General features: G+C 44.8%; 1 protein-coding gene across 1 annotated transcript in view; it reads left to right on the forward strand.

Annotated features, from left to right (window-relative positions):
- LOC309556055 (macrophage mannose receptor 1-like) overlaps positions 1 to 27,745 on the forward strand; it is a 256,698-nt gene that overhangs the window by 158,581 nt on the left and 70,372 nt on the right. The window contains exons 19-20 of the mRNA XM_082258349.1: positions 3,695 to 3,795; positions 21,494 to 21,636. Coding sequence (XP_082114475.1) covers positions 3,695 to 3,795; positions 21,494 to 21,636 — 244 coding nt within the window. The remainder of the gene's footprint in view (positions 1 to 3,694; positions 3,796 to 21,493; positions 21,637 to 27,745) is intronic.

Genomic DNA, 27,745 nt, shown 5'->3' on the forward strand with positions numbered 1-27,745 from the left:
CGGGGGAGATCTCTGTACTAACTTTGCATAGTAAGTACAGCGGATCTGACAGTTTTTTTTTTTTTTGTTCAATCCACTGGCTGCAGGAGAGAGGAAGGAGTATGAACAACCAATGGGCTATTGAAGCCTATGGGTAGTGTCATGCTCTCAGGCTTTACCAGCTCTTGTCAAAGCACTTCCTCCTCTCCCCTGCAGCCAGCGCTAGCTGACAGAGAGGTGATCATGTGACCAGACCTGAGCATCCTGAAAATAGTTTAATATAAATAAATACAGATCTTTCTTACACAGGTCTGTCAGAATAGGTGTTAGGATGAAGGGGGGCATTTTTAAGAGTAGTCAAGTTTTGAGTTGGAATTCTACTTTAACACAGAATTTTATTTTAAGCACGTCTTGCTGGAGCAAATAAAATGCTTAAACAATAACAATTTGGAAAATACTACATCCCTCCTGATTCTCTTGTGAGTCCACGGCAACCTGATGGTGCCCCTGTTCTGCCGAAAACTCCAACTTGCCGAGATCGCCAACTAAGTTATTTCCAATGGGCGTACACCAGGAATAATTGGAGATTTTGACCACTTAGTGTTTTAGAACAACACCGGCAGCCTTTACACTCTGGCAGATGCTATAATTAGTGCAGATTGTTAGTAACCAGTAACCAGAAATATGGCCGCCTCCAAGATGGTAACAACTAGCGGGTGTACTAACAATCTGCTCTAATTTATAGCATCTACCGGAGTGTATAGGCTGCCGGTGTTGTATGAAAACACCAAGTGGTCAAAATCTCCAATTATTCCTGGTGTACACTCACCAGAAATAACGTCATTGGAGATCTCGGCAAATTGGAGTTTTAAGCAGAACACCCCCCAAGCGGCACATCATTGATGCTCTGGGCTTACAGGAAGTGAGTTGCTTGATGCTAGGTGTCATTTGGTCCAGCAGAGTAGTGGCATCTAACTGTGGAGAAGACTGGGGAAGTAGGTATTGTAGTCAGAGTTGGAAAAAATGTGCAGCATCAAACTCTAACATAAATACAATAAACTGTAAATCACCACAATATCAACACTAAAATATATGGAACCTAATCAATCAAGTGTCCAATATAAAATAAAATAAAAATATAGTGGAAATAGACATGTCTCCATGACCGTGTCCAGTCAGGATGAAATCAAAAACTAAATTACAGACCAGTGATGGTGTCACGGCTACTTTTATAAACTTTCTTCCTGACATAGTGCTATGCAGGTGTTCCTGTTTACGAGCTGAAGTTTTAGAAGGGCAATATCCATGCTTGAAACCGATGATGACAGTGGATGGACCTGGATGTTATTATCTGAGCTAGCTGTGCTGTATTGCTCGCAGTAAAATCTTCTGCTCAGTTAGCAATTAACTCAAAGGGTGTGATGTGGACATACACAAGAAGACTAATGCTGGGTTCACACTGGCGCAAATTGGATGCGGGTTTCACCGCATCCAATTCGCATGTCAAAAGATTGTGACCGGGTCTCAATGGACCTGGTTCACACAGCTCTGGGACGGCTGCGGAGAGGTTTGCAGAAGAGTCCTGTGCATCTTCTGGTTACTTTCAGGTTTGAATTCAGCCAAAATTTCGGACCTGAAACAGTGAACAGGAACGTACCGGACCCCCTGCTGCGAGTCGCTCCGCACACAGTGTGAACCCAGCCTTAATTCCAATTGGACACAGTGGTGGAGACAAGTTTATTTTCACTTATGAACTTTATTTTTATTTCTTTTTATTTTATATTGGACACTTGATTGATTATGTTTTCCATATTTTAGTGTTAAAATTGAGGTGATTTACAGTTTGTTGTATTTATGATTAAGATTATTTTTTCCATATTTCATGTTAGGTTTAATTGTAGTGAGAGAGAGTGAGATGTTTTTGTATTTTATCTAGTGCCGAAAACTATATATTTAAAATAATAACTTAAGCCAGGGTTGGGCTTTAAAGTGGGAGTGGGGAACAAAATATGGTGGGTAGTGCCCTGGGAGGCGCCTCCATCCCCATTGTACATACAAATGCAGAGTTTTGGCTATTGGAACTTTAGATGAAGGGCCACACAAACAGTAACAAAAACATAGTACTGGTTTATTGAGTATATGCCAACAATAAAACTGGCAAAAGGTGTCATAATGCCAGTTGGCTCAAATACACGAATTACATGGTTACATACAGTAATGCAATAGTCCGGTAAACGATCCGATGTGTTTTGTGAGTTCAGTGGTTAGTATGGATCCCTTTCCCACATTCCAATCTACATGATATATTTCCATGTTCATTACTATGTTATATTTTTTGACAATTTTACTTTATATATTATGTCTATGCATCAACCCCTGAAGAGCAAGACTGAACTCACGAAATGCGTCAGTTCACCATAGATGCTATGACACATTTATCAAGTACTATTTGATTAGTGTATGTAACCATGTAATGGATTTGTATATGTGGGCCAACTGTTTGGCACTTTGACACCTTTTCCCAGTTCTATTGCCTGCATATACTCAATAAACCTGTACTATGTTTTGATTACTGGTTGTGTAGCGCTTCATCTGAAGCTCCAATGTATGATCTGTACCTATGGCATTGTAAATCTCTCCTAAACAGTGGCAGCTGGTGCTCGATAATTTGGGAGGGGGGGGGGGGGTGGCAAAATAACGACACCCCCCCCCCCCCAGGGGATAGACAGGCTCCTTACCTTAGGATCCAGATGTCCTGCCTGTGATTACTCCAATTTCCCCTCCTCCATCCTCCCCTGTCCGAGACGGGGAGTGCTAGATGGCTGAGCCGCTATGGGTGAGTCATCCCTGGAGACAGTGGTGGCTGGTGGATAGATCTGTGCTTCAGTGCTTCTCCCCTGGCTTTGCGTTTCCTTCCTCCAACTCCTCTTTGGCCAATAAAATCCCTTCTCCTTTTAGCCAATTGGGAAGGGGTCTCATAACAAATATTAATTTGCTAATGTCACACAACTGGGTGGGCTCAGGGCGCAGTGCTATGCGCCCTGAGCCCACCCTTTTTTGAAGCCTATTAGAGCCTCTGGCTCTAATCACATGCTTCCAAAAAAAAAAAATCCCCCATTGGAATCCATGCTTTCGGTGCCCTGCATGTAGATTAGGGGGCCGGATGCATGGATGGGGGGCGGCGCCCCTTACGCCCCTAATGGATGGGCCGCCACTGCTCCTAAACATGCACCATTGAGGAGATATTTACTGTACATGCAGCTGGTGGCGTCACCGGCGCATGCGCTCTGAAGACCCCTGCCTTTCCTTCAAAGTCCTGTGCTATAAACGCCGGCTTCCACACGGGAATGATGTCATCACGGCTTTGGCCACTCACACAGCTGGAGTCTGCGAACCTGGAAGAGAGACCGGGAGAAGATGGAAGCGCCTTTAGCAGTGACAACGCGCCGCTGGAGGGCTTCATTCTAAGGTAAGTTATGCAATGCATACTAGCACATTATGACATTGCCTTGCAGGTTTAAAAAAAAAGCTAGTGGTTTACTACCGCTTTAAATAAGAACAGCTCCTAGAATGTATTTTATTATTAGTATGTTATTTACTGAAGACAGTTATCTACATTTATAATAAAAAATATACAGTAGACAGTCTCATTAGCATGATGTGATGGTGAAAAGTTTGTCAGAATTATGAAACATACCCTTTGTGTCTTTTTTAGATGGTTGGATGGCTCTCCTATTGATTATGTGGCATGGGACGTAAATGAACCCAATTTCTCTAACAATGAAGAGAATTGTGTGGTGCTGTATAGAGAAAACGGTACAGTATATGTTTTGTGCATAATTCATCCACTCTACATGTTTTCAAAACAACAGGGTTTCAAATAATTTTTCTACATTGATCTGAAAGCAGAGCTCCACCCAAAAGGGGAAGTTCCACTTTTTTGCACCTCCCCAACCCCCCCCCCCTCCACTGCCACTTTTGGCACTTTATTGGGGGGGGGGGGACTTTGGGGGTCTTTTACCAGGTACCCGCTCCAACTTTCGGATCAGTTCGCCCTCCCTCCTTCCCTCATGGTCTTCTGGGACACATCACAGGTCCCAGAAGACTACAGGCCCATTTACAAGGCATAGCGTGACTCGCGCATGTGCAGTAAGAAACCAGCTGTGAAGCCTCAAGACTTCATTTCCTGTTTCCCTTACTTTACATTTTTGCTCCTGTACCTGAGACTGATTGAAGAATTGGCTTGGGTGATGACATTGCAGGATCCCTGGACAGGTAAGTGTCCTAATACTAAAAGTCAGCAGCTACAGTATTTGTAGCTGCTGAGTTTTATTTTGGGGGGGGGGGGAGCCTGGAGCTCCTCTTTAAAGTATGGGGTGTGTAGCCATTGGGAGCTGCTGGTTAGGATGGGTCTTCGGTCCTTTGGCTTGACCTGTTTAAGAACTTCAGTTCCTCTGACACACCAGGTTGAGTGTAGAAAGCACCCAATATCACACAAAATCAAATTTAACACACATTAAAATGCCTACCGCTTCAACGTGCTTTTTTTAATGCTTCTGTGAGGATTCGTTGATGCCTTTTTGAAGATTTAATAAAGATTGACAATTGCCCTGTGTGTGTTCATATTCTATGAGAGGGGACGTCCCCTCAACTGCCTCCTTCTACAACTTGCTTGGGCTCTCCAGTCCCACCAGGAGACCAGAATGACCAGTCAGTTCATCCGCCAGATGGCCGGACAACCGAACAAAGCTGGAGCATCACTTCTGATTTACCCAGATGTCAACTGCACCCTTTTTTAACCACCTCAATACTGGGCACTTAAACCCCCTTCCTTCCCAGACCAATTTTCAGCTTTTAGCGCTGTTGCATTTTGAATGACAATTGCGCGATCATGCAACACTGTACCTAAACCAAATTTGTGTCATTTTTTCCCCACAAATAGAGCTTTCTTTTGGTGGTACTTGATCACCGCCAGGTTTTTTCTTTTTGGGTGCACAAATAAAAAAAGACCGAAAAATTTGAAAAAAAAAAAAAGTTTTTTTGTTTAGGTTATTAAATTTTGTAAATAGATAAGTTTTTCCTGCACTGATGAGCACTGATGATGCCGCACTGACAGGCACTGATGAGAAGACACTGATGGGGTGGCACTGATGGGGTGGCACTGATGGGGTGGCACTGATATGCAGCACTGGTGGGCACTGATAGGTAGCACTGATATGCAGCACTGATGGGCACTGATATGTGGCACTGATAGATAGCACTGATATGCAGCATTGGTGGGCACTGACAGGCAGCGCTGATGGGCACTGATAGGCAGCACTGATGGGCACTGATCGGCGGCACTGATGGGCACTGATGGGCACTGATAGGTGGCACTGATGGGCACTGATGGGTGGCACTGATGGGCGGCACTGATCGGCACTGATGGGGGGCACTGATGGGCACTGATAGGCAGCACTGCTGGGCAATAATGGGCACTGGTGGGCGGCACTGATAGATGGCAATAACGGGCACTGGTGGGCAGCACTGATAGATGGCATTGGTGGGCAGCACTGATAGGGGGGCACCACTGGCAGGCTCTCTGAGCCCTGTTTGCCATCCCTGGTGGCCATGGTGGACATCCCTGGTGGTCATGGGTGGGCATCCCTGGTGGCTCTAGTGGCATCCCCTCCCCCCAGGGCTGCACTGGTAATCAATCATCTGATTACCAGCACAGACCCCCCCTGTGATCAGTGAGTAATTAGAAATACTCACTGATCACCCCGGCTGCAGAATCGATCCTCTCCTTCTCCTCACACTGACAGGATCTGTTAGGAGAAGAAGAGATTGAAGCCGTTACAACGGCTGTATTGACATTACATGACGGCTGTGATTGGTCACAGCCGTCATGTGATCAGGAGGGCCAATCACAGGGCCCTCCTGCCGAGTCTTGTTGCTCTGTGTCCTAGGGACACAGGCACATTGAGATCGCGCCGCTGCGCGTGCCCGCGGCGGCGCGATCTCTCTCCTTCTGAAGGACGTTCCGGAACGTCCATTCAGAAGGACGAGACTCCCACCCGGCCGTATATGTACTATGGCCCGGGTGGGAGGTGGTTAAAAATCGAAAGTATTTAAAAACACAGATCTTGGTGCTTTGAATGCTTTTAAGGGCAGAGGAGGGATTTGGGATCCTATTAGACCCCAGATCTCTCCATATAGAATACCTGTCACATGCCTATTGCTGTCACAACATTGTTAAAAAAAAAAAAAAAGAATAAATTAATAAAATGTATTAATGAATTAATAACTGGCGCGTCAGTCCTGCATGCACGCAAACAGCGATCGTCCTACATATGTAAGGTATCACTGTGAATGTCAGATCATAGGCAGTAATTCTAGCATTAGACCTCCTCTGTAAATCTAAAGTGGTGGTAAAATGTACATTGTTTGTCACTTTTGCACTGGCATGTGCAGTTTTGAAGCATGACATGTTTGGTATCTTCAAGCCCGATTCCAAAAAAGTTGGGACACTGTACAAATTGTGAATAAAAACAGAATGCAATGATGTGGAAGTTTCAAATTTCAATATTTTATTCAGAATACAACGTAGATGATATATCAAATGTTTAAACTGAGAAAATGTATCATTTTAAGGGAAAAATAAGTTGATTTTAAATTTCATGACATCAACACATCACAAAAAAGTTGGGACAAGGCCATGTTTACCACTGTGTGGCATCCCCTCTTCTTTTTATAACAGTCTGCAAATGTCTGGGGACTGAGGCGACAAGTTGCCCAAGTTTAGGAATAGGAATGTTGTCCCATTCTTTTCTAATACAGGCTTCTAGTTGCTCAACTGTCTTAGGTCTTCTTTGTCGCATCGTCCTCTTTATGATGCGCCAAATGTTTTCTATGGGTGAAAGATCTGGACTGCAGGCTGGCTATTTCAGTACCCGGATCCTTCTACGCAGCCATGATGTTGTAATTGATGCACTCTGTGGTCTGGCATTGTCATGTTGGAAATTGCAAGGTCTTCCCTGAAAAAGATGCCTGGATGGGAGCATATGTTGTTCTAGAACTTAGATATACCTTTCAGCGTTGATGGTGCCTTTCCAGATGTGTAAGCTGCCCATGCCACACGCACTCATGCAACCCCATACCATCAGAGATGCAGGCTTATGAACTGAGCGCTGATAACTTGGGTTGTCCTTGTCCTCTTTAGTCCGGATGACATGGTATCCCATTTTTCCAAAAAGAACTTCAAATTTTGATTCGTCTGACCACAGTCCATTTTAAATGAGCCTTGGCCCAGATAAAACCCCTGCGCTTCTGGATCATGTTTAGATATGGCTTCTTTTTTGGCCTATAGAGTTTTAGCCGGCAACGGCGAATGGTACAGTGGATTGTGTTCACCGACAATGTTTTCTGGAAGTATTCCTGAGCCCATGTTGTGATTTCCATTACAGTAGCATTCCTGTATGTGATGCAGTGCCGTCTAAGGGCCCGAAGATCACGGGCATCCAGTATGGTTTTCCAGCCTTGACCCTTACGCACAGATATTGTTCCAGATTCTCTGAATCTTTGGATGATATTATGCACTGTAGATGATGATAACTTTAAACTCTATTTTTCTCTGAGAAACTTCTTTCTGATATTGCTCCACTATTTTTCACCGCAGCATTGGGGGAATTGGTGATCCTCTGCCCAACCTGACTTCTGAGAGACACTGCCACTCTACTCTGAGAGGCTCTTTTTATACCCAATCATGTTGCCAATTGACCCTCCAGCTGTTCCTTATATGTACATTTAACTTTTCTGGCCTCTTATTGCTACCTGTCCCAACTTTTTTGGAATGTGTAGCTCTCATGAAATCCAAAATGAGCCAATATTTGGCATGACATTTCAAAATGTCTCACTTTCAACATTTGATATGTTATCTATAATATATTGTGAATAAAATATAAGTTTATGAGATTTGTAAATTAGTCCATTCCTTTTTTACTCACAATTTGTACAGTGTCCCAACTTTTCTGGAATTGGGTTGTATTTACTCAGTGTAACATCATCTTTAACCACTTCAGCTCTGGAAGGTTTCGCCCCCTTAATGACCAGGCCATTTTTATGCGATACGGCACTGCATTGTTTAACTGACAATTGCAAGGTCTTGGGATGCTGTACCCAAATAAAATGTATGCCTTTTTTTTCCACAAATAGAGCTTTCTTTTGGTGGTATTTGATCACCTCTGTTGTTTTTATTTTTTGTGCTATAAACAAAAAAAAAACCCATAAATTTGAAAAATAAAAAATATTTGAATAAAAACTTGGTTTGCGCAAAAGTTATAGTGTCTACAAACTATGGGATACATTTATGGACTTCATATTTTTTTTTATTGTTTTTACTAGTAATAGCAGTGATCAGCAATTTTGACAAACGTGACACTTTTTGAGGACCAGTGACACCAACACAGTAATCAGTAATTAAAAAAAATGCACTGTTACTGTATAAATGACACTGGCAGGAAACGGGTTAACACCAGGGGCTATCAAGGGGTTAAATGTGCTCCGAGGGAGTGCTTTCTAACTGTAGGGAGACTGGATACACTAGAGGAAAAGAGAGATCTGTGTTTCAGCTTAGCTGAAACACAAGATCTCTCTCTTCTTCTGTGACAGAGCAGCCTTCTGCCTTGTTTACATAGGCAGACCGCCGTTCTGTCATTTCATGAAATGATCCGCAGGTCCCAGCAGTCATCGTGGCCGCCGGACCCCCTGACTGGCTCCCGCTGTGATTGGACAGCATGCGCGCACCCCTCCAACATTCCCTGCACAAAATCACATACATGTACGTGATTTTGCGCAGCCAGGCCGCCCTGCCGTAGTATATATGCGGAGGGCGGTCCGGAACTGGTTAATATGTTACAAAAAAATTTTTTATGTATTATGTTTTTTGCATGAAAATTCCAAAAAGTGTATTTTTTTTACCAAAAAAATTTGTTTGAAAACTGCTGCGCAAATACCCTGTGACATAAAAAAAAAATTGCAAAACCCACCAATTTATTCTCTAGGGCCTCTCCTTTAAAAAAAATACATACAGTATAATGTTTGGGGTTCTAACTAATTTTCTAGCAAAAAATACAGATTTTTACATGTAAACAAAAGTGACAGAAAAAAGGCTTCGAGGTCAAGTGGTCCATTAAAAAAACTTTTCCAATGCCACATTTGAAGCAAGTGTAAACAAGCCCTTAGTAACCAGTAGTATAAACTACATCAAAGAAAAGAGGCACTGAACCAGTTAGTAAAGGCACCCTTTTTTATTAACACATGATATGGTTGGTAAAAAAGTAAGCATAGAAATTCATTAAGAATGGTAAAAATACAACTTTGCATACAGGACGATCAGTAATAAGGACTAGGCATAAGATGACACTTGCCGTGTCCAGATCAGCATAAACAGTAGCAAAATCACCAACGGAAGTGGTCAGTAATAAAGTTTTATAGCACTGCCCCGGAAGGACTGCCAGATTTAACTTTATGGGTCCCCCTGAGTTACCAGCATACAATAATGACAGTTTCTAGTTCTTACTTTCGTCTTCGCTTCAATAATCAGTCCATGGGGTATTTGGTTGTTGTTTTTGTTTTATTTTAAATGGGGATAGGAGAAGGGAATAGTGGGATACTCCAATTTGAACTATAGACAATGCTTGAGGACTCCTATCTTACGATACAGCCAGGCTTATGATTCACCCTGCCACTATGGATGAACTTCAAAGAGTGAGCCAACCCAATATTAAACCCAATGGACTAAAACTAGGATTCCATTAAAGTTCATGTGGGTGTAAAGACAGGCATCCCAATACTATTGACAATATAATATCTATTTAACCAACAGAGTCACAAGGAGATAAAAAAAAAAAAAAAACAGGAATTAAAATTAGCAACATATATATAGGCACCTCAAGATGGATCATTAAATCTTTGGAAGTCGTAGCCTGTTAGTGCAAGATAATCTTGAATATGGTGGCATTAGAGGAATAAATGTTTACCCAAAGAGTATTCTTCAAGTTCTTAACATATTTGAGATAGGATAAGTGAATTTGTACTCCCTACAAAACATTGAAAGTAATGCTGTAGGCTGGTAGCAGGGATAGGCACAGACCAAGGCTGTGGTGGACATTTTCCAAAGTAAAGACTTTAGTGAAGGACACCAAGGTACATTAAAATGATCAAAAAACACTGTCTACTCTCTGGCCTAGTTCTACAAGTAAAAATAAGTTAAAATTACATTTATATAAAGACTGCTTGTGGTATACTGTTATAAACTGATCCCCCTTTACAGCAAGCCAGGCCAGTGTCCCTCATATACATCCCCCTTTAGAGCAGGCCAGGGTCTCCATAGATCCCCCCTTAAGAGCAGCCCAGGGTCCCCATAGATCCCCCTTTAGTCTTACCTTTTCACCAATATTCCCTGTGCTACCAGGTTTTCCTGCACCACAAGGTACTCCAGGCTCTCCCTGCAAACAATATATATATATATTTAGCCAACATGACCCCCTTTAGAACAGGCCAGGGTCCCCATAGAGCCCCATTTAGAGCAGGCCAGTGTTCCCTTAGATCCCCCTTTAGAGCAGGCCAGGGTCCTCCATAGATCCCCCTTTAGAGCAGGCCAGGGTAAGGTCCCCCATATACATCCCCTTTAGAGCAGGTCAGGGCAGGTCCCCCATAGATCCCCTTTAGCGCAGGCAAGGGCAAGTCCCCCACAGATCCCCCTTAAAGCAGGTCAGGCCAGGGTGAGGTCCCCTATATACAGTAACATCCCCCTTTAGAGCAGGCCAGGGCAGGTCCCCCATAGAGCCCCCCTTTAGAGCAGGCCAAGACGGTCCCCCATATACATCCCCCTTAGAGCAGGTGAGGGCAGGTCCCCCATAGTTCCCCCTTTAGCAGAGACAAGAGCAAGTCCCCCTTTAGAGCAGGCCAGGCCAGGGTCCCCCATATACATCCCACTTTAGAGCAGGCCACGGCAGGTCCCCCATAGATCCCCCTTTAGAGCAGGCCATGCCAGGGTGAGGGTCCCCCATATAAATTCCCATTTAGAGCAGGCAGGTCCCCCATAGATCCCCTTTAGCCCAAGCAGGGGCAGGCAGGTCCCCCCATAGATCCCCTTTAGAGCAGGCCAGGCCTCCCCCATATAGATCCCCCTTAGAGCAGACCAGGCCAGGGTCCCCCTCCCAGTCCCATATAGATCTCCCTTAGAGCAGGCCAGGCCAGGATCCTCCTCCCAGTCCCATATAGATCCCCCTTAGAGCAGGCCAGACCAGGGTCCCCCTCCCAGTTCCATATGGAACCCACTTTAGAGCAGGCCAGGGTCATTCCCCCTCCCATTTAGATCCCCCTTAGAGCAGGCCAGGGCAGGTGTCCCCCCCCTGCCCCATTATAGATTCCCCCTTACTTAGTGACTTCTTACTTTATTTCTCTTACCACACTCAGGCTCTCTCTAGCCTCTCTCCCCAGTCCCCCTGCAAATAATATATTATTTAGTACTATAAATAATATATTTTCCTCTAGTCCAGTCAGTGCACCACGACTGTTCTCCTGCTCTTCTCCGCCGGTTCTCTTCTTCTCCCATGCTGGGCGGCTGCTGCACACAGACTCTCCCCCAGCCAGGGCCCAGACAGTCTGATCACTCCACGACCATGCACGCCATCTCTCTCCACCACCACTTCCACTCCACTTTGTGGGCGGCGCCGGCCGGGAAGATCTAGGGCTGAGCGGGAGCGGCCAAGCTGAGGGTGGGAGACTCTAGCTAGCAGTTACGTGAATCAGAGACAAAAAAGTGCATGACGGCACAGTGGACCCTTCCCTGGAAGTCCTGATTAAGCAATTTGTCTTCCTGGTTCAACAGTTTAGCTTTCTGTCATCTCTTCATTGGACAATGATTCAGCATTAGTGTTGAGCGAACACGGACTGTATTATTCGTGTTCGTACCGAATAATTGGATTTTTTGTACCCGAACACGGACACGGACACTTTACTGTATGTTCGGGTAAAAATCCGTGTTCGGTCGTTTTATTTCCGGGTTTTGCATGCTTTGGCGCTCTTTTCATGGCGGGCTTTCAACAGCCAATCAACAATCGTTTAACTGGTGTGCCTTAAGCCATCCCAGCCATGCCTGCAAATGTCTCAGTAGCTGTGATTGGCCGTCTGAAGCATGTGACCAAGTCTTTATAAGTTCGAGGCAGCCGCAGCGGCGTCATTATGCTGCTTAGATTCAGGGACAGAGCACACATCAACGTGCTGGCTGCTGATTAGGGAAAGATAGGCAGGAAAAAACCATTTGTGTCCGGATAGAATTGAGGGACAGGTCGGAGTGTTTAGGCAGGGCGAGTTGTAGGCATTTTAGGGATAGAGTCTGCTGAATTATAGGGTCAGTGTCTTCTACAAACTACAATCGATATTGCTGTGTGGGGGGTGGGGTCTGCACTCAATCCTGATCTACGATCTCTTCTCAATCCTGTTAGGGACAGAGTCTGCTGAATTTTAGGGAAACTGTGTTCTACAAACTACAATCGATATTGCTGTGTGGTGTGGGATTGGAGATAGGCAGGTGTCAGTGATCCACATCCATTTTTCTGTGTGTGAGCTGCAGTGAACACAATCTTTTTGGGCTGCAGTGAACACAATCTTTTTGGGCTGCAGTGAACACAATCTTTTTGGGCTGCAGTGAACACAATCTTTTTGGGCTGCAGTGAACACAATCTTTTTGGGGTGCAGTGAACAAAATCTTTTTGGGGTGCAGTGAACACAATCCTTTTTGGTGTGCAGTGAACACAATCTTTGTGGGGTGCAGTGAACAAAATCCTTTGTGGGGTGCAGTGAACACAATCTTTTTGGGGTGCAGTGAACAAAATCCTTTTTGGGGTGCAGTGAACAACATCCTTTTTGGGGTGCAGTGAACACAATCTTTTTGGGGTGCAGTGAACAAAATCCTTTGTGGGGTGCAGTGAACACAATCTTTTTGGGGTGCAGTGAACACAATCTTTTTGGGGTGGAGTGAACAACATCCTTTTTGGGGTGCAGTGAACAAAATCCTTTTTGGGGTGCAGTGAACAAAATCATTTTTGGGGTGCAGTGAACACAATCTTTTTGGGGTGCAGTGAACACAATCTTTGTGGGGTGCAGTGAACACAATCTTTTTGGGGTGGAGTGAACAACATCCTTTTTGGGGTGCAGTGAACAACATCCTTTTTGGGGTGCAGTGAACACAATCTTTTTGGGGTGCAGTGAACACAATCTTTGTGGGGTACAGTGAACAGAATCTTTGTGGGGTGCAGTGAACACAATCTTTGGGGGGTACAGTGAACACAATCTTTGTGAGGTGCAGTGAACACAATCTTTGTGGGGTGCAGTGAACACAATCATTGTGGGGTGCAGTGAACTCAATCTTTGTGGGGTACAGTGAACACAATCTCATACTTCTGAAGGTTTGAGGGTGCTGCCTGTTCCATACTCCCCCTACTCCTCATCTAGCCTTTTAGGGGTACAAACAATAGTAATTGGGGCCTAGTGTGGTTGTGTACGTGTGATATACATACACTTTTTTGGGATCATATTTTCTATTCCGCTATTTAATCAAAAACCTTTGGGGATCAGTTAAATTGGGGGATAGTCTGTGTTGGTACGTGTGAGAGAGATCCACCTTTCCAAGTTGTTGGGGTTCATCTCATACTTCTGAAGGTTTGAGGGTGCTGCCTGTTCCATACTCCCCCTACTCCTAGCCTTTTAGGGGTACAAACAATAGTAATTGGGGCCTAGTGTGGTTGTGTACGTGTGATATACATACACTTTTTTGGGATCATATTTTCTATTCCGCTATTTAATCAAAAACCTTTGGGGATCAGTTAAATTGGGGGATAGTCTGTGTTGGTACGTGTGAGAGAGATCCACCTTTCCAAGTTGTTGGGGTTCATCTCATACTTCTGAAGGTTTGAGGGTGCTGCCTGTTCCATACTCCCCCTACTCCTAGCCTTTTAGGGGTACAAACAATAGTAATTGGGGCCTAGTGTGGTTGTGTACGTGTGATATACATACACTTTTTTGGGATCATATTTTCTATTCCGCTATTTAATCAAAAACCTTTGGGGATCAGTTAAATTGGGGGATAGTCTGTGTTGGTACGTGTGAGAGAGATCCACCTTTCCAAGTTGTTGGGGTTCATCTCATACTTCTGAAGGTTTGAGGGTGCTGCCTGTTCCATACTCCCCCTACTCCTAGCCTTTTAGGGGTACAAACAATAGTAATTGGGGCCTAGTGTGGTTGTGTACGTGTGATATACATACACTTTTTTGGGATCATATTTTCTATTCCGCTATTTAATCAAAAACCTTTGGGGATCAGTTAAATTGGGGGATAGTCTGTGTTGGTACGTGTGAGAGAGATCCACCTTTCCAAGTTGTTGGGGTTCATCTCATACTTCTGAAGGTTTGAGGGTGCTGCCTGTTCCATACTCCCCCTACTCCTAGCCTTTTAGGGGTACAAACAATAGTAATTGGGGCCTAGTGTGGTTGTGTACGTGTGATATACATACACTTTTTTGGGATCATATTTTCTATTCCACTATTTAATCAAAAACCTTTGGGGATCAGTTAAATTGGGGGATAGTCTGTGTTGGTACGTGTGAGAGAGATCCACCTTTCCAAGTTGTTGGGGTTCATCTCATACTTCTGAAGGTTTGAGGGTGCTGCCTGTTCCATACTCCCCCTACTCCTAGCCTTTTAGGGGTACAAACAATAGTAATTGGGGCCTAGTGTGGTTGTGTACGTGTGATATACATACACTTTTTTGGGATCATATTTTCTATTCCGCTATTTAATCAAAAACCTTTGGGGATCAGTTAAATTGGGGGATAGTCTGTGTTGGTACGTGTGAGAGAGATCCACCTTTCCAAGTTGTTGGGGTTCATCTCATACTTCTGAAGGTTTGAGGGTGCTGCCTGTTCCATACTCCCCCTACTCCTAGCCTTTTAGGGGTACAAACAATAGTAATTGGGGCCTAGTGTGGTTGTGTACGTGTGATATACATACACTTTTTTGGGATCATATTTTCTATTCCGCTATTTAATCAAAAACCTTTGGGGATCAGTTAAATTGGGGGATAGTCTGTGTTGGTACGTGTGAGAGAGATCCACCTTTCCAAGTTGTTGGGGTTCATCTCATACTTCTGAAGGTTTGAGGGTGCTGCCTGTTCCATACTCCCCCTACTCCTAGCCTTTTAGGGGTACAAACAATAGTAATTGGGGCCTAGTGTGGTTGTGTACGTGTGATATACATACACTTTTTTGGGATCATATTTTCTATTCCGCTATTTAATCAAAAACCTTTGGGGATCAGTTAAATTGGGGGATAGTCTGTGTTGGTACGTGTGAGAGAGATCCACCTTTCCAAGTTGTTGGGGTTCATCTCATACTTCTGAAGGTTTGAGGGTGCTGCCTGTTCCATACTCCCCCTACTCCTAGCCTTTTAGGGGTACAAACAATAGTAATTGGGGCCTAGTGTGGTTGTGTACGTGTGATATACATACACTTTTTTGGGATCATATTTTCTATTCCGCTATTTAATCAAAAACCTTTGGGGATCAGTTAAATTGGGGGATAGTCTGTGTTGGTACGTGTGAGAGAGATCCACCTTTCCAAGTTGTTGGGGTTCATCTCATACTTCTGAAGGTTTGAGGGTGCTGCCTGTTCCATACTCCCCCTACTCCTAGCCTTTTAGGGGTACAAACAATAGTAATTGGGGCCTAGTGTGGTTGTGTACGTGTGATATACATACACTTTTTTGGGATCATATTTTCTATTCCGCTATTTAATCAAAAACCTTTGGGGATCAGTTAAATTGGGGGATAGTCTGTGTTGGTACGTGTGAGAGAGATCCACCTTTCCAAGTTGTTGGGGTTCATCTCATACTTCTGAAGGTTTGAGGGTGCTGCCTGTTCCATACTCCCCCTACTCCTAGCCTTTTAGGGGTACAAACAATAGTAATTGGGGCCTAGTGTGGTTGTGTACGTGTGATATACATACACTTTTTTGGGATCATATTTTCTATTCCGCTATTTAATCAAAAACCTTTGGGGATCAGTTAAATTGGGGGATAGTCTGTGTTGGTACGTGTGAGAGAGATCCACCTTTCCAAGTTGTTGGGGTTCATCTCATACTTCTGAAGGTTTGAGGGTGCTGCCTGTTCCATACTCCCCCTACTCCTAGCCTTTTAGGGGTACAAACAATAGTAATTGGGGCCTAGTGTGGTTGTGTACGTGTGATATACATACACTTTTTTGGGATCATATTTTCTATTCCGCTATTTAATCAAAAACCTTTGGGGATCAGTTAAATTGGGGGATAGTCTGTGTTGGTACGTGTGAGAGAGATCCACCTTTCCAAGTTGTTGGGGTTCATCTCATACTTCTGAAGGTTTGAGGGTGCTGCCTGTTCCATACTCCCCCTACTCCTAGCCTTTTAGGGGTACAAACAATAGTAATTGGGGCCTAGTGTGGTTGTGTACGTGTGATATACATACACTTTTTTGGGATCATATTTTCTATTCCGCTATTTAATCAAAAACCTTTGGGGATCAGTTAAATTGGGGGATAGTCTGTGTTGGTACGTGTGAGAGAGATCCACCTTTCCAAGTTGTTGGGGTTCATCTCATACTTCTGAAGGTTTGAGGGTGCTGCCTGTTCCATACTCCCCCTACTCCTAGCCTTTTAGGGGTACAAACAATAGTAATTGGGGCCTAGTGTGGTTGTGTACGTGTGATATACATACACTTTTTTGGGATCATATTTTCTATTCCGCTATTTAATCAAAAACCTTTGGGGATCAGTTAAATTGGGGGATAGTCTGTGTCGGTACGTGTGAGAGAGATCCACCTTTCCAAGTTGTTGGGGTTCATCTCATACTTCTGAAGGTTTGAGGGTGCTGCCTGTTCCATACCCCCCCTACTCCTCATCTAGCCTTTTAGGGGTACAAACAATAGTAATTGGGGCCTAGTGTGGTTGTGTACGTGCGAGATACATACACTTTTTTTGATCATATTTCCTATTCCGCTATTCAATAAAAACCTTTGAGGATCAATTGAATTGCGGGATAGTCTGTGTCGGTACGTGTGAGAGAGATCCACCTTTCCAAGTTGTTGGGGTTCATCTCATACTTCTGAAGGTTTGAGGGTGCTGCCTGTTCCATACTCCCCCTACTCCTCATCTAGCCTTTTAGGGGTACAAACAATAGTAATTGGGGCCTAGTGTGGTTGTGTACGTGTGATATACATACACTTTTTTTGGATCATATTTTCTATTCCGCTATTTAATCAAAAACCTTTGGGGATCAGTTAAATTGGGGGATAGTCTGTGTTGGTACGTGTGAGAGAGATCCACCTTTCCAAGTTGTTGGGGTTCATCTCATACTTCTGAAGGTTTGAGGGTGCTGCCTGTTCCATACTCCCCCTACTCCTCATCTAGCCTTTTAGGGGTACAAACAATAGTAATTGGGGCCCAGTGTGGTTGTGTACGTGTGATATACATACACTTTTTTGGGATCATATTTTCTATTCCGCTATTTAATCAAAAACCTTTGGGGATCAGTTAAATTGGGGGATAGTCTGTGTCGGTACGTGTGAGAGAGATCCACCTTTCCAAGTTGTTGGGGTTCATCTCATACTTCTGAAGGTTTGAGGGTGCTGCCTGTTCCATACCCCCCCTACTCCTCATCTAGCCTTTTAGGGGTACAAACAATAGTAATTGGGGCCTAGTGTGGTTGTGTACGTGCGAGATACATACACTTTTTTTGATCATATTTCCTATTCCGCTATTCAATAAAAACCTTTGAGGATCAATTGAATTGCGGGATAGTCTGTGTCGGTACGTGTGAGAGAGATCCACCTTTCCAAGTTGTTGGGGTTCATCTCATACTTCTGAAGGTTTGAGGGTGCTGCCTGTTCCATACTCCCCCTACTCCTCATCTAGCCTTTTAGGGGTACAAACAATAGTAATTGGGGCCCAGTGTGGTTGTGTACGTGTGATATACATACACTTTTTTTGGATCATATTTTCTATTCCGCTATTTAATTTAACTGGGCCTCCATGCGAGACCTGTGTGCCTTGTTGCGCTGTTTTGAGTACTCCACCAACATGGCCAGTGGCAATGACGCCGTTCTCAGCTTAACTATCCCACTTCTATGCCTCCTTGAAAAAACAATTCGGGCGATGATGGAAGAGGATGTGGCACAGGATGAGGAGGAGGAGGAGGATGAAGAGGTAACATTTCCAAGGCTTTCAGGGCAGTCATTCGCAAGGGGCTCCGAGGGTGGGTTCCTGCACACGCAAACGCCAGGGACGCAATTGTCCAGCAGGGGCACAGTTCTGGAGGATGAGGAGGATGAGGAGGAGGAGGAGCTGGAGGAGGAGATGGAACCATGTTCACAGCAGGGTGGCACCCAGGCCAGCTCATGGCCATCACTGGTGCGTGGCTGGGGGGATACAGAGGACACGGACGATACACCTCCCACAGAGGACAGCCTTTCGTTGCCTCTGGGCAGCCTGGCACACATGAGCGATTACATGCTGCAGTGTCTCCACAACGACCGCCGAGTTGCCCACATTCTAACTTGTGCTGATTACTGGGTGGCCACGCTGCTGGATCCCCGTTACAAGGACAACGTACCGTCCTTAATTCACTCACTGGAGCGCGATCGCAAGATGCGCGAGTACAAGCGCACGCTGGTAGACGCCATGCTGCTGGCATTCCCATCTGACAGCGGGGCCACAGTGGAAGCACAAGGCAGAGGAGGAGGAGGAGGAGGTCGCCAACGCAACCAGGGCACCGCCAGCACCTCAGAAGGCAGGGTTAGCATGGCCGAAATGTGGAAAAGCTTTGTCAGCACGCCACAACAAACAGCAGCACCAGCAGCTCAGATGGAACGTCTTAGCAGGAGGCAGCATTTTACCAACATGGTGGAGCAGTATGTGTGCACACGCCTACATGTAGTGAATGACGGGTCTGCCCCCTTCAACTTCTGGGTCTCCAAATTGGGCACATGGCTTGAGCTTGCCCTTTACGCCTTGGAGGTGCTGGCGTGCCCTGCAGCCAGTGTATTATCTGAACGGGTATTTAGCACGGCTGGGGGCGTTATAACAGACAAGCGCAGCCGCCTGTCCAGAGACAATGTGGACAAGCTCACGTTCATTAAAATGAACCAGGCATGGATCCCACGGGACTTTTCCGTACCTTATGCAGAATAGCAATGGATACCGACCTTACCCACCCATTGTTCCATTTTTGCTCTTTCTCACTCTTTTGGGGTGTACCCTCATTTAAAATTTTTGAAAAGAAGCAGTGTTGGCTACCTCGTCCTCCTCCTCAGGGCCAGATTAATGTAGGGGCTATTGGAGCTGCAGCTCCAGGCCCCTACCTTTTATATAGGCCCCGGGTTGGCCATATTCACTGTTACCGCTCTTCTGTCACTTGTAAACACAGAAGTCTGGCTTCTATGCTCGCTTCCCCAGGCAGCACCCTCAGAACCTCCCCACACAGCGTGAAGGCCGGACAAGGAGGGACAGTTGGCGATGCATGGATGTGTTTATGGGCTTCAGAGACAGCATCCCATGTTGAATTAGGCATGCATGGCTGCACCCTTCCTCCTCTGGGTGCATGGCAAGGCACGGCCCTTAAGGCCCTTCAAAATCCTCAGCACCAAGCCCATGATGCTGTTAATCCGGCCCTGGTCCTCCTCCACCGCCGCTTCCACCTACACCGCCCATAGGTGTGCGCAGCCTATTGCATTAAGGTGTGCACCCCAAAGTTGAAATACACATGCATGTGTTTGCCAGCAGGGAGAGTAATGTATCGGGGCCATGTACCTGTAGGCAAGGAGAAATAGAGCAGAGCAGGTCCCAGGGAGATCTTTCCCATCTCCTCACTGGCAATGCTATGTGCCCTAGGTGATTAGGGTGTGCCCAGGCACACCCAGCACACCCTGTGCGCACGCCTATGTCACCGCCACATCCACCACCACCTCAACCTCCCTCCTACTCCATATGGGCCTCGTCCTTCAGAGATGAAGAAGAACATTGTTTTATTTTTCTGTTTTTTTTTTGTTGTTTTAAGTTATTTCCCTATCCACATTTGTTTGCAGAGCACTTGCCATGCTCTTAATTACGTTTTGCTGCCATTTGCAGCACTCTAGCCCTTTCCTTTGGTGTTTTAGAGCCATTTTAGTGCCTTAAAGTTCGGGTCCCCATTGACTTCAATGGGGTTCGGTGTCCGGGAAAAGTTCGGTAAAAGTCCGGGACACGGACCCGGACTTTTTTTTAAAGTTCGGCCGAACCCGTCGAACACGGACATCTAGGTGTTCGCTCAACCCTATTCAGCATCTTTGCCTCTGTCCAGTGTTCAGGGCGCTGTTTTTCTGTAGTTTTCCAGCCCCTGCCAATTACGTGATGTCCCAATGGGTTCTTTGGCTGGGTCTGTAGCACTTCTCTGGTATATATATATATATATATATATATATATATATATATATATATGTTTTTTTTTTAATTATTATATTACATGATTTATATAGCTCTAATTGTTTCTGCAACGCTTTACAAGATAAGGACAGACAGTAATACAGTAGGAATCAGAGGGCCCTGCTCTTTAGAGTTTACAATCTAAGAGGGATGGTCAAGAGATCCAAAAGGTAATAACTGTGGGGGATGGGCTGATGGAGAAAATAAATGTTCAGTTAGTTTGGGGTAGGATAGGCCTTTCTGAAGAGATGAGAGATGAGTTCTCAGGGATCATCTAAAAGAGGACACAGTAGGAGATAGTTGGACAGATTGGGGTAGGGAGTTCTAGAGGATGGGAGAGGCTCTGGAAAAGTCCTGGAGGCGAGCATGGGAGGAGGTAACATGGGAGCTAGAGAGTATCCACACCTACAGCCGCTAAAGAGCAATGGTGATTTCTCAGTAGTTAAAGCTATATGCAAATCTGGACTTTCTGTAAAAGTTGAGCTTGACCCACCCCTTTCTACCTCCAAGTCTCCTTATAGGTTATCCATCACACTAAAGCACCAGTTGGGAGATTCAAGAATCAGGACCATCCTCAACCTGAAGCCAAGATGTACATTTAGCATCAGCCGTCTAATTCTGATCATACAACACACTAACCCAGTAACCACAGGCAAGAGAGCTAATACATACCCTACCCCAGCATGCACCAGTGGTGGCTTGAACCACCTATTGGGATGGCTGGAGGCAATATAAGTATTTATAACTCAGCCTGGTAGTGCAACAGTAAGAAATCCCAACCCTACAAAGCTTAGGGAGAAACCAAATGCAAAAACTATACAAATCAAACCTGAGCTAACTACAAAATGAATTTAACTGTGAAGGTAACCCTTGCTAATGTATTCATAAAGGTTCAAGTTTTGGGGTTTGTGACTGGTTTATTTTAAGCTTGCATTCAGTTTTACTATTTAAATATGAATAACTCTTTTTGAATTTTCTAAAACAGGACTTTGGAATGACATAAACTGTGGTTCTCCATGCTCATATATTTGTGAAAGAGAAACCAAACACATCAATACAACATTTGCTCCAACTGTCCCTGCACCACGGGGCGGATGCCCGGCAGAATGGCTAGCATTTGGAGGGAAGGTAAACTGCATGACAATTACTATTTTTTCTTGTAGTGGCATGGAGACAGAGCTTGGAGCAGTCACAGTCAGTGGTGTAGCGTGGGGGGGGGGTGACCCTGACGCAACATTTAGGTTGTCACGCCAGTGTCACTCCGTCCTAATTCTTATTTGTGTTGACTGTGCCACTCGCTGCGCTCCGGCGCCATGTTCAGGCTCAGTGATAGGCAGCGGGCGCCCTGTGATTGAGTGAATGGGGTCATGTGCGGCGGTGGGGCTGGCCTGTGTGCGATCGTGGGTGGCGCGTGCACAAATGGTTGCTCCTGGAGTCCTGCCTTCATCTCGCTGTCTGAGCTGCCGCCCTCTTCTCCTTCTCTGCTCCGGACCGGATCTCCAATCATTTCCCCATTGTGGCAGCCAGAGCAGCCTGGGGAGAGGGGGCAGCCCGGGAGCAGCCAGCAAGAGAGAGCAGATGAGCAGTTACAGGCTTGTAGCAAGCAAGCGTGCCTGAGACCCGCATCTGCACATGCGCTGGCTAACTTCTTACATGCCAAATGCCCTGAGGGACATGCATGGTGCATTACATAGCAGGATTAGTCATTTAATGGTTTAAGAATGAAGCCTGCCTAAGTAAGGCATTCAGTATGTAAATGATGAATCCTGCCTATGTAATGTATCAAATCAGAGGGAACTGCGGGACAAAAGGGCAGGTGGAACACAAGTGGAGGCAGCTCCTATAAGAGATAGGCCCTGAATACCTATATGAAGTAAGTGAGAGTAGAGGAAGAGGGCGCCAGCCTTCTGGAGGTAAAACGACATATATGGATAGAAAAAACAACACAATAAAAAATGATGATTAAAAAAAAATGGTGAAAAAAACCCACTCTGTTGAGGGCGGCTGATATGAGTGAGACGGAGATGCCAGTGGTACGGTGGTATGAAGTCTGCAGGAGGGATGTCCGGCTGCTCAGTTGGATGTCGGCGGCTGCAGATAAGATGTCAGGCAGCTTGGGTGAATGCTGGAGGCTGCAGATGAAGTGTCAGGCTGCTCGGTCACCGACATCGGATGCAGATGAGATGTCAGGGCTGTGTGGTGGATGACCGTATCCGCGGATAGTGACCGAGCAGCCTGACACTCCATCTGCAGCCGCCGACATCCACCCGAGCAGCTGGACATCCCTCCTGCAGACTTCATATCATTGCACCACAGGCATCTCCATCTCACTCATATCAGCTGCTCTCCACAGAGCCCGAACGAGACCCACCGCCCCTCCGACGATAAGCACCTTCTTCACTTCCTAAAGTGAGTTTTTTTTTCACCATTTTTTCCATCATCATTTTTTTATTGTGGTGTTGATTTTCTAGCCATATCTGTCCTTTTAAAAATAAACTTGTATTAGATGCATTTTACTTCAGTATTTTCATAAAACACAATACATGTGCTTAGGGGGTAAGGGGTTTTATACTGTACTAGTCGAAGGGACTGAAAGGTTTACAGGTAAGGGGACACAAATGGATGCTAAAGGTCTACAGGTTAGGGGGCACAAATTACCTGCCTTGCCCCGGGTGTTGACAACCCACACTACCCCACTGTTCACAGTAGCTCATGGGGGCTCCTCAATGTTTCCTTGCCTCCCTTTATGAATACTAGCTCCCTCAGATCTGTCCTTTAGGATTTTAATTACTGATTTATCAGTCTGAGTAAGAGGATATTGTCAACTTTTCACCAGTAGAATATGGGGGTAAATTTTCCAATGAGGACACCTGTTCCAGTAGCAAACTGCCAGAGGTGTGATTTCCCCTTTACTTTGGGGACATTTCCTTTCATTTTCTGCAGTGTCTCTGTGACAAGAAGTAAACAGAATTCTCCCCAATTGGGGACTTAGACAGCAATGGAAACCTTACAGGGGTTCCAACCTTTCTACACTCTATCCAAAACCTAAAAAATAGTCACTGCAATGACTCATCTACTTGTTTGTCGAAATGTCAACTTTTCATCAAAGAAGCAATCTGAGAGCCCTAGAAATACAAGGTAAGACAATTATTTTCAATTCCCGGAATGAACTATAAAAAGTTTGCTTATCTACTAGCAGCTGTTGACAACTTCAAAGTAGTCCCCCTGTAATGCGATGCACTTTTCTAGTGGACTGTGACACTGGCAGAAACATTCCCAGCATTCGTTTTTCAGAATGATGCACAGTATCTTTGTCACTGTGCACTGGATATCTGGAATGTCATCAAATCTGTGTCTTTTTCATTTTGGAAATAGCCAAACATCACAGGGTGCTAAGCCAAGGGAATAAGGTGGTTGGTCAAGTTAAGGAATGGATTTCTAAAAATGTGATGTTAATCTGCTGCTTCAGATTCTAGTCACTCATTTTCCACCAACAGCACAATGCACACGTGTTATTTCTTCTACTACTCTGTAAAGACTGAATCAACTGGTCTGTGACCCAACCAAGTGCAAAGTAGAACATGTCTAGTACGAATGGCTTTATGACTCACTACCACAGTGCTACGTCGGGAGCATTCCATGAATTACATTTTCTCACCTTATACATGAAAATTATTCTAAAGCTCTAACTGTTTGCTCAAAAGAAGAATGCAACATAGCAATATGCAATGATTCAAACTTACAAAAAAAAAAAGAAAATATTTGCTGAAAGTACTGCATATCGAATGCCAAAACAAAAAACGTCAAGAGGGAGGGTTAAAATCTATGTTAGTTTTTTCCATCTGTCTTTATAGGGAAAATTTTCTTTACTTCCTGTCCTGTAGACCAAACAGGAAGTAAAAGGTTATCTTTCCATTCTGAGAGAAATCCCTTCTTAGACAGCTATCACTTTACAGAAGGGCCTTAAAAGGGCAATGTGGTTTTCACATACAGTATCTCACAAAAGTGAGTACACCCCTAAAATTTTTGGTAATGTTTTATTATTACGGTATATCTTTTCATGTGACAACACTGAAGCAATGGCACTTTTCTACATGTACATGTAAAGTAGTGAGTGTACAGTTTGTATAACAGTGTAAATTTGCTGCCCCCTCAAAATAACTCACACAGCCAATAATGGCAACTTAAGTGAGTACACTCCTAAGTGAAAATGTCCAAATTGGGTCCAAAGTGTCAATATTTTGTGTGGCCACCATTATTTTTAACCCTCTTGGTCGTGGAGTTCACCAGAGCTTCACAAGTTGCCACTGGAGTCCTCTTCCACTCCTGATTGATGACATCACAGAGCTGGTGGATGTTAAAGACCTTGCACTCCTCCACCTTCCGTTTGAGGATGCCCCACAGATGCTCAATAGGGTTTAGGTCTAGAGACATGCTTAGTCAGTCCATCACCTTTACCCTCAGCTTCTTTAGCAAGGCAGTGGTCCTCTTGGAGGTGTGTTTGGGGTTGTTTTCATGTTGGAATACTGCCCTGCGGCCCAGTCTCCGAAGGGAGGAGATCATGCTCTCCTTCAGTATGCCACAGTACATGTTGGCATTCATGGTTCCCTCAATGAACTGTTGCTCCCAGGGGTGGCAGCACTCATGCAGCCCCAGACCATGACACTCCCACCACCATGCTTGACTGTAGGCAAGACACACTTGTCTTTGTACTCCTCGCCTGGTTGCCGCCACACACGCTTGACACCATCTGAACCAAATAAGTTTATCTTGGTCTCATCAGACCACAGGACATGGTTCCAGTAATCCATGTCCTTAGTCTGCTTGTCCTCAGCACACTGTTTGTGGGGTTTCTTGTGCATCATCTTTAGAAGAGGCTTCCTTCTGGGATGACAGCCATGCAGACCAATTTGATGCAGTGTGCAGTATATGGTCTGAGCAGTGACAGGCTCACCCCCACCTCTTTAACCTCTGCAGCAATGCTGGCAGCACTCATACATCTGTTTCCCAAAGACAACCTCTGGATATGAAGCTGAGTACGTGCACTCAACTTCTTTGGTCGACCATGGCAAGGTCTGTTCTGAGTGGAACCTGTCCTGTTAAACCACTGTATGGTCTTGGCCACCATGCTGCAGCTCAGTTTCAGGGTCTTGGCAATCTTTATATAGCCTAGGTCATCTTTATGTAGAGCAATAATTGCTCTAGGCCATCTTTATGTAGAGCAACAATTCTTTTTTCGGATCCTCAGAGTTTTTGCCATGAGGTGCCATGTTGAACTTCCATGTCATGTACCTGGAGATGGAGCTTGACGTGGAGAGGAAGGCAATCTCTTACAACTCCAGCCTGGTACCCCTGATAGTGTAAACAGGAGGCACAGAAGCCTGGAGTGGCACAAGTGCCTAGATGTTCAGATGGTGAAGGCTGCAGATGTAAGGTCTGTGCGTACTTGGAAGCAGGCTGGATCGTGATGCAGGGCAGCAGGTACTTGGCAAGCTGGCAGGTGGCAGACAGCAGGTAGTTAGCAGGCTGACAGGTCACAGGCAGCAGACACTTGGCAGGCTGGCAGGAAGCAGACATCAGGTATAAGGATGGCCGGTTACACAGCAGGATTAGGCAAGGCTGGAGTTGGCAGGTGGAAGGAAATAAAATTGCTCGATTCCCCCATCAACACACTCAATGTTAATGGGGGAAACCCTCTGGCAGAGCTATTGTGCTCTGCCGACAGGAAGCCTTCCCGACCGGCAGAACACAATGATTTATTCTAGAGGCTATAGCCACTGGAAGTTATCACGTGTAAAAAAACCTCACAGGCTGGTTGTACCCAAGTCGATCAATGGATCGAATAGGGTACAACCAGCCTGCCCAAAGATGGATCAAATATTAGCTGGTCCCTCTACATTTACGCTCTTTAATTGTCCTGATCACCAGTGTCGCTGGGAATGAAAGTGAGGCAGGATTAGAAATCTTACAATGGGGACATTTGTTCACTTGTCAGCTACTAAGAGGGGAATTCCCTCACATTTGAAAGATATCGTCTGTTGATTCTGCAGGACAGGGAGTGAAGGGAAATTTTCTAGTGAGGCACACATGGCAAAACATGCCAGCGGTTTTAAATCTCCCATACTCGGTCCAAAAATGATTAAAAAAAAGTTTGGACACACTAAGTCTAAACCTTGGATAGAAAAAGGAAAGAGGATTTGTTAAAGCACTTTATCATATTGTGGTGAAATTTCCTTCACACTGGATTAATCTGTGCACTACGTGATTTTGACTTTTTCTATATCTATATGCATTTATTATATTAATTACTTATTTACATGATTTTAGTTCACATTTATTCAGCACTAAGCACTTTTATCTGCACATTGGATGTATTTGTGCACTTTGTGAATTGATGGACTTTTTCTACATTTATATTTATATGCATTAATTTAATTAATTTATATATATTATTCAAGTATATATTTATTTAGCACTAAGCATTTTCAGGTACGGCACCCTTAAAACCTTTCCTTTTTCATATGTTTTTTTGGAGTTTTCCAAAAAATTTAAGGCAGCCGTACTCATTTATTTATTTAAATTACAAACTACACATTACCTCACTGGGAGGCGCCATTTCCTGACTTTGTGTAAACCTCGGATAGACCTATAGAGGACTGTAAGTAAAGTCAGTGTAAAGCAGTCAGTGGACTTGGCTTTGTAGTAGTAGCTAAAGGCACAAAAGCCTTCCTCTTATAAGCAGTTTGAGCAGAGTCCCTTCACAAAACACTAAACCGACTGAGCTCTTCGGGACACCAGCTGATGTCCCCTTTTTTCATACACAGCTGAATCTGTAGCACCAGAGGGATGGCAGAAGCCCACAGTTTCTAAGATCTTTCACACAGTCTGTACTCATAAATGTCCTCAGATGATGGTTGCCTCAAGTTAAATTCTTCCAGACACCTCTACTAGTGACATCAGACCAGATCCTCAGATGACAGCCCTTCAGTCAGCTTCTAGTCATTTTTAGCATCCAGGACCCTCAGTCAGCCCAGTTGAGGCCTCACGAACAGCAAGCACATGGCAGGGTTGCCTAAGGGGGCAACCAGCCCACTTAGGCTGCAATCTCCTTCTAAGGAAAAAGATTTGGAAACTCTGTGTATCAGTATTTATACAGAGTCCGAGCAGCCTTCTGAGCCATTCTACCAGGGATTAGCCAGGGCCATATAAATGTAGCACTGCCCCCTTGAGGGTTGCT

Source organism: Pelophylax lessonae, assembly GCF_965119305.1.
Source record: "Pelophylax lessonae genome assembly, chromosome: 5".
Taxonomy (NCBI): Eukaryota; Metazoa; Chordata; class Amphibia; order Anura; family Ranidae; genus Pelophylax; species Pelophylax lessonae.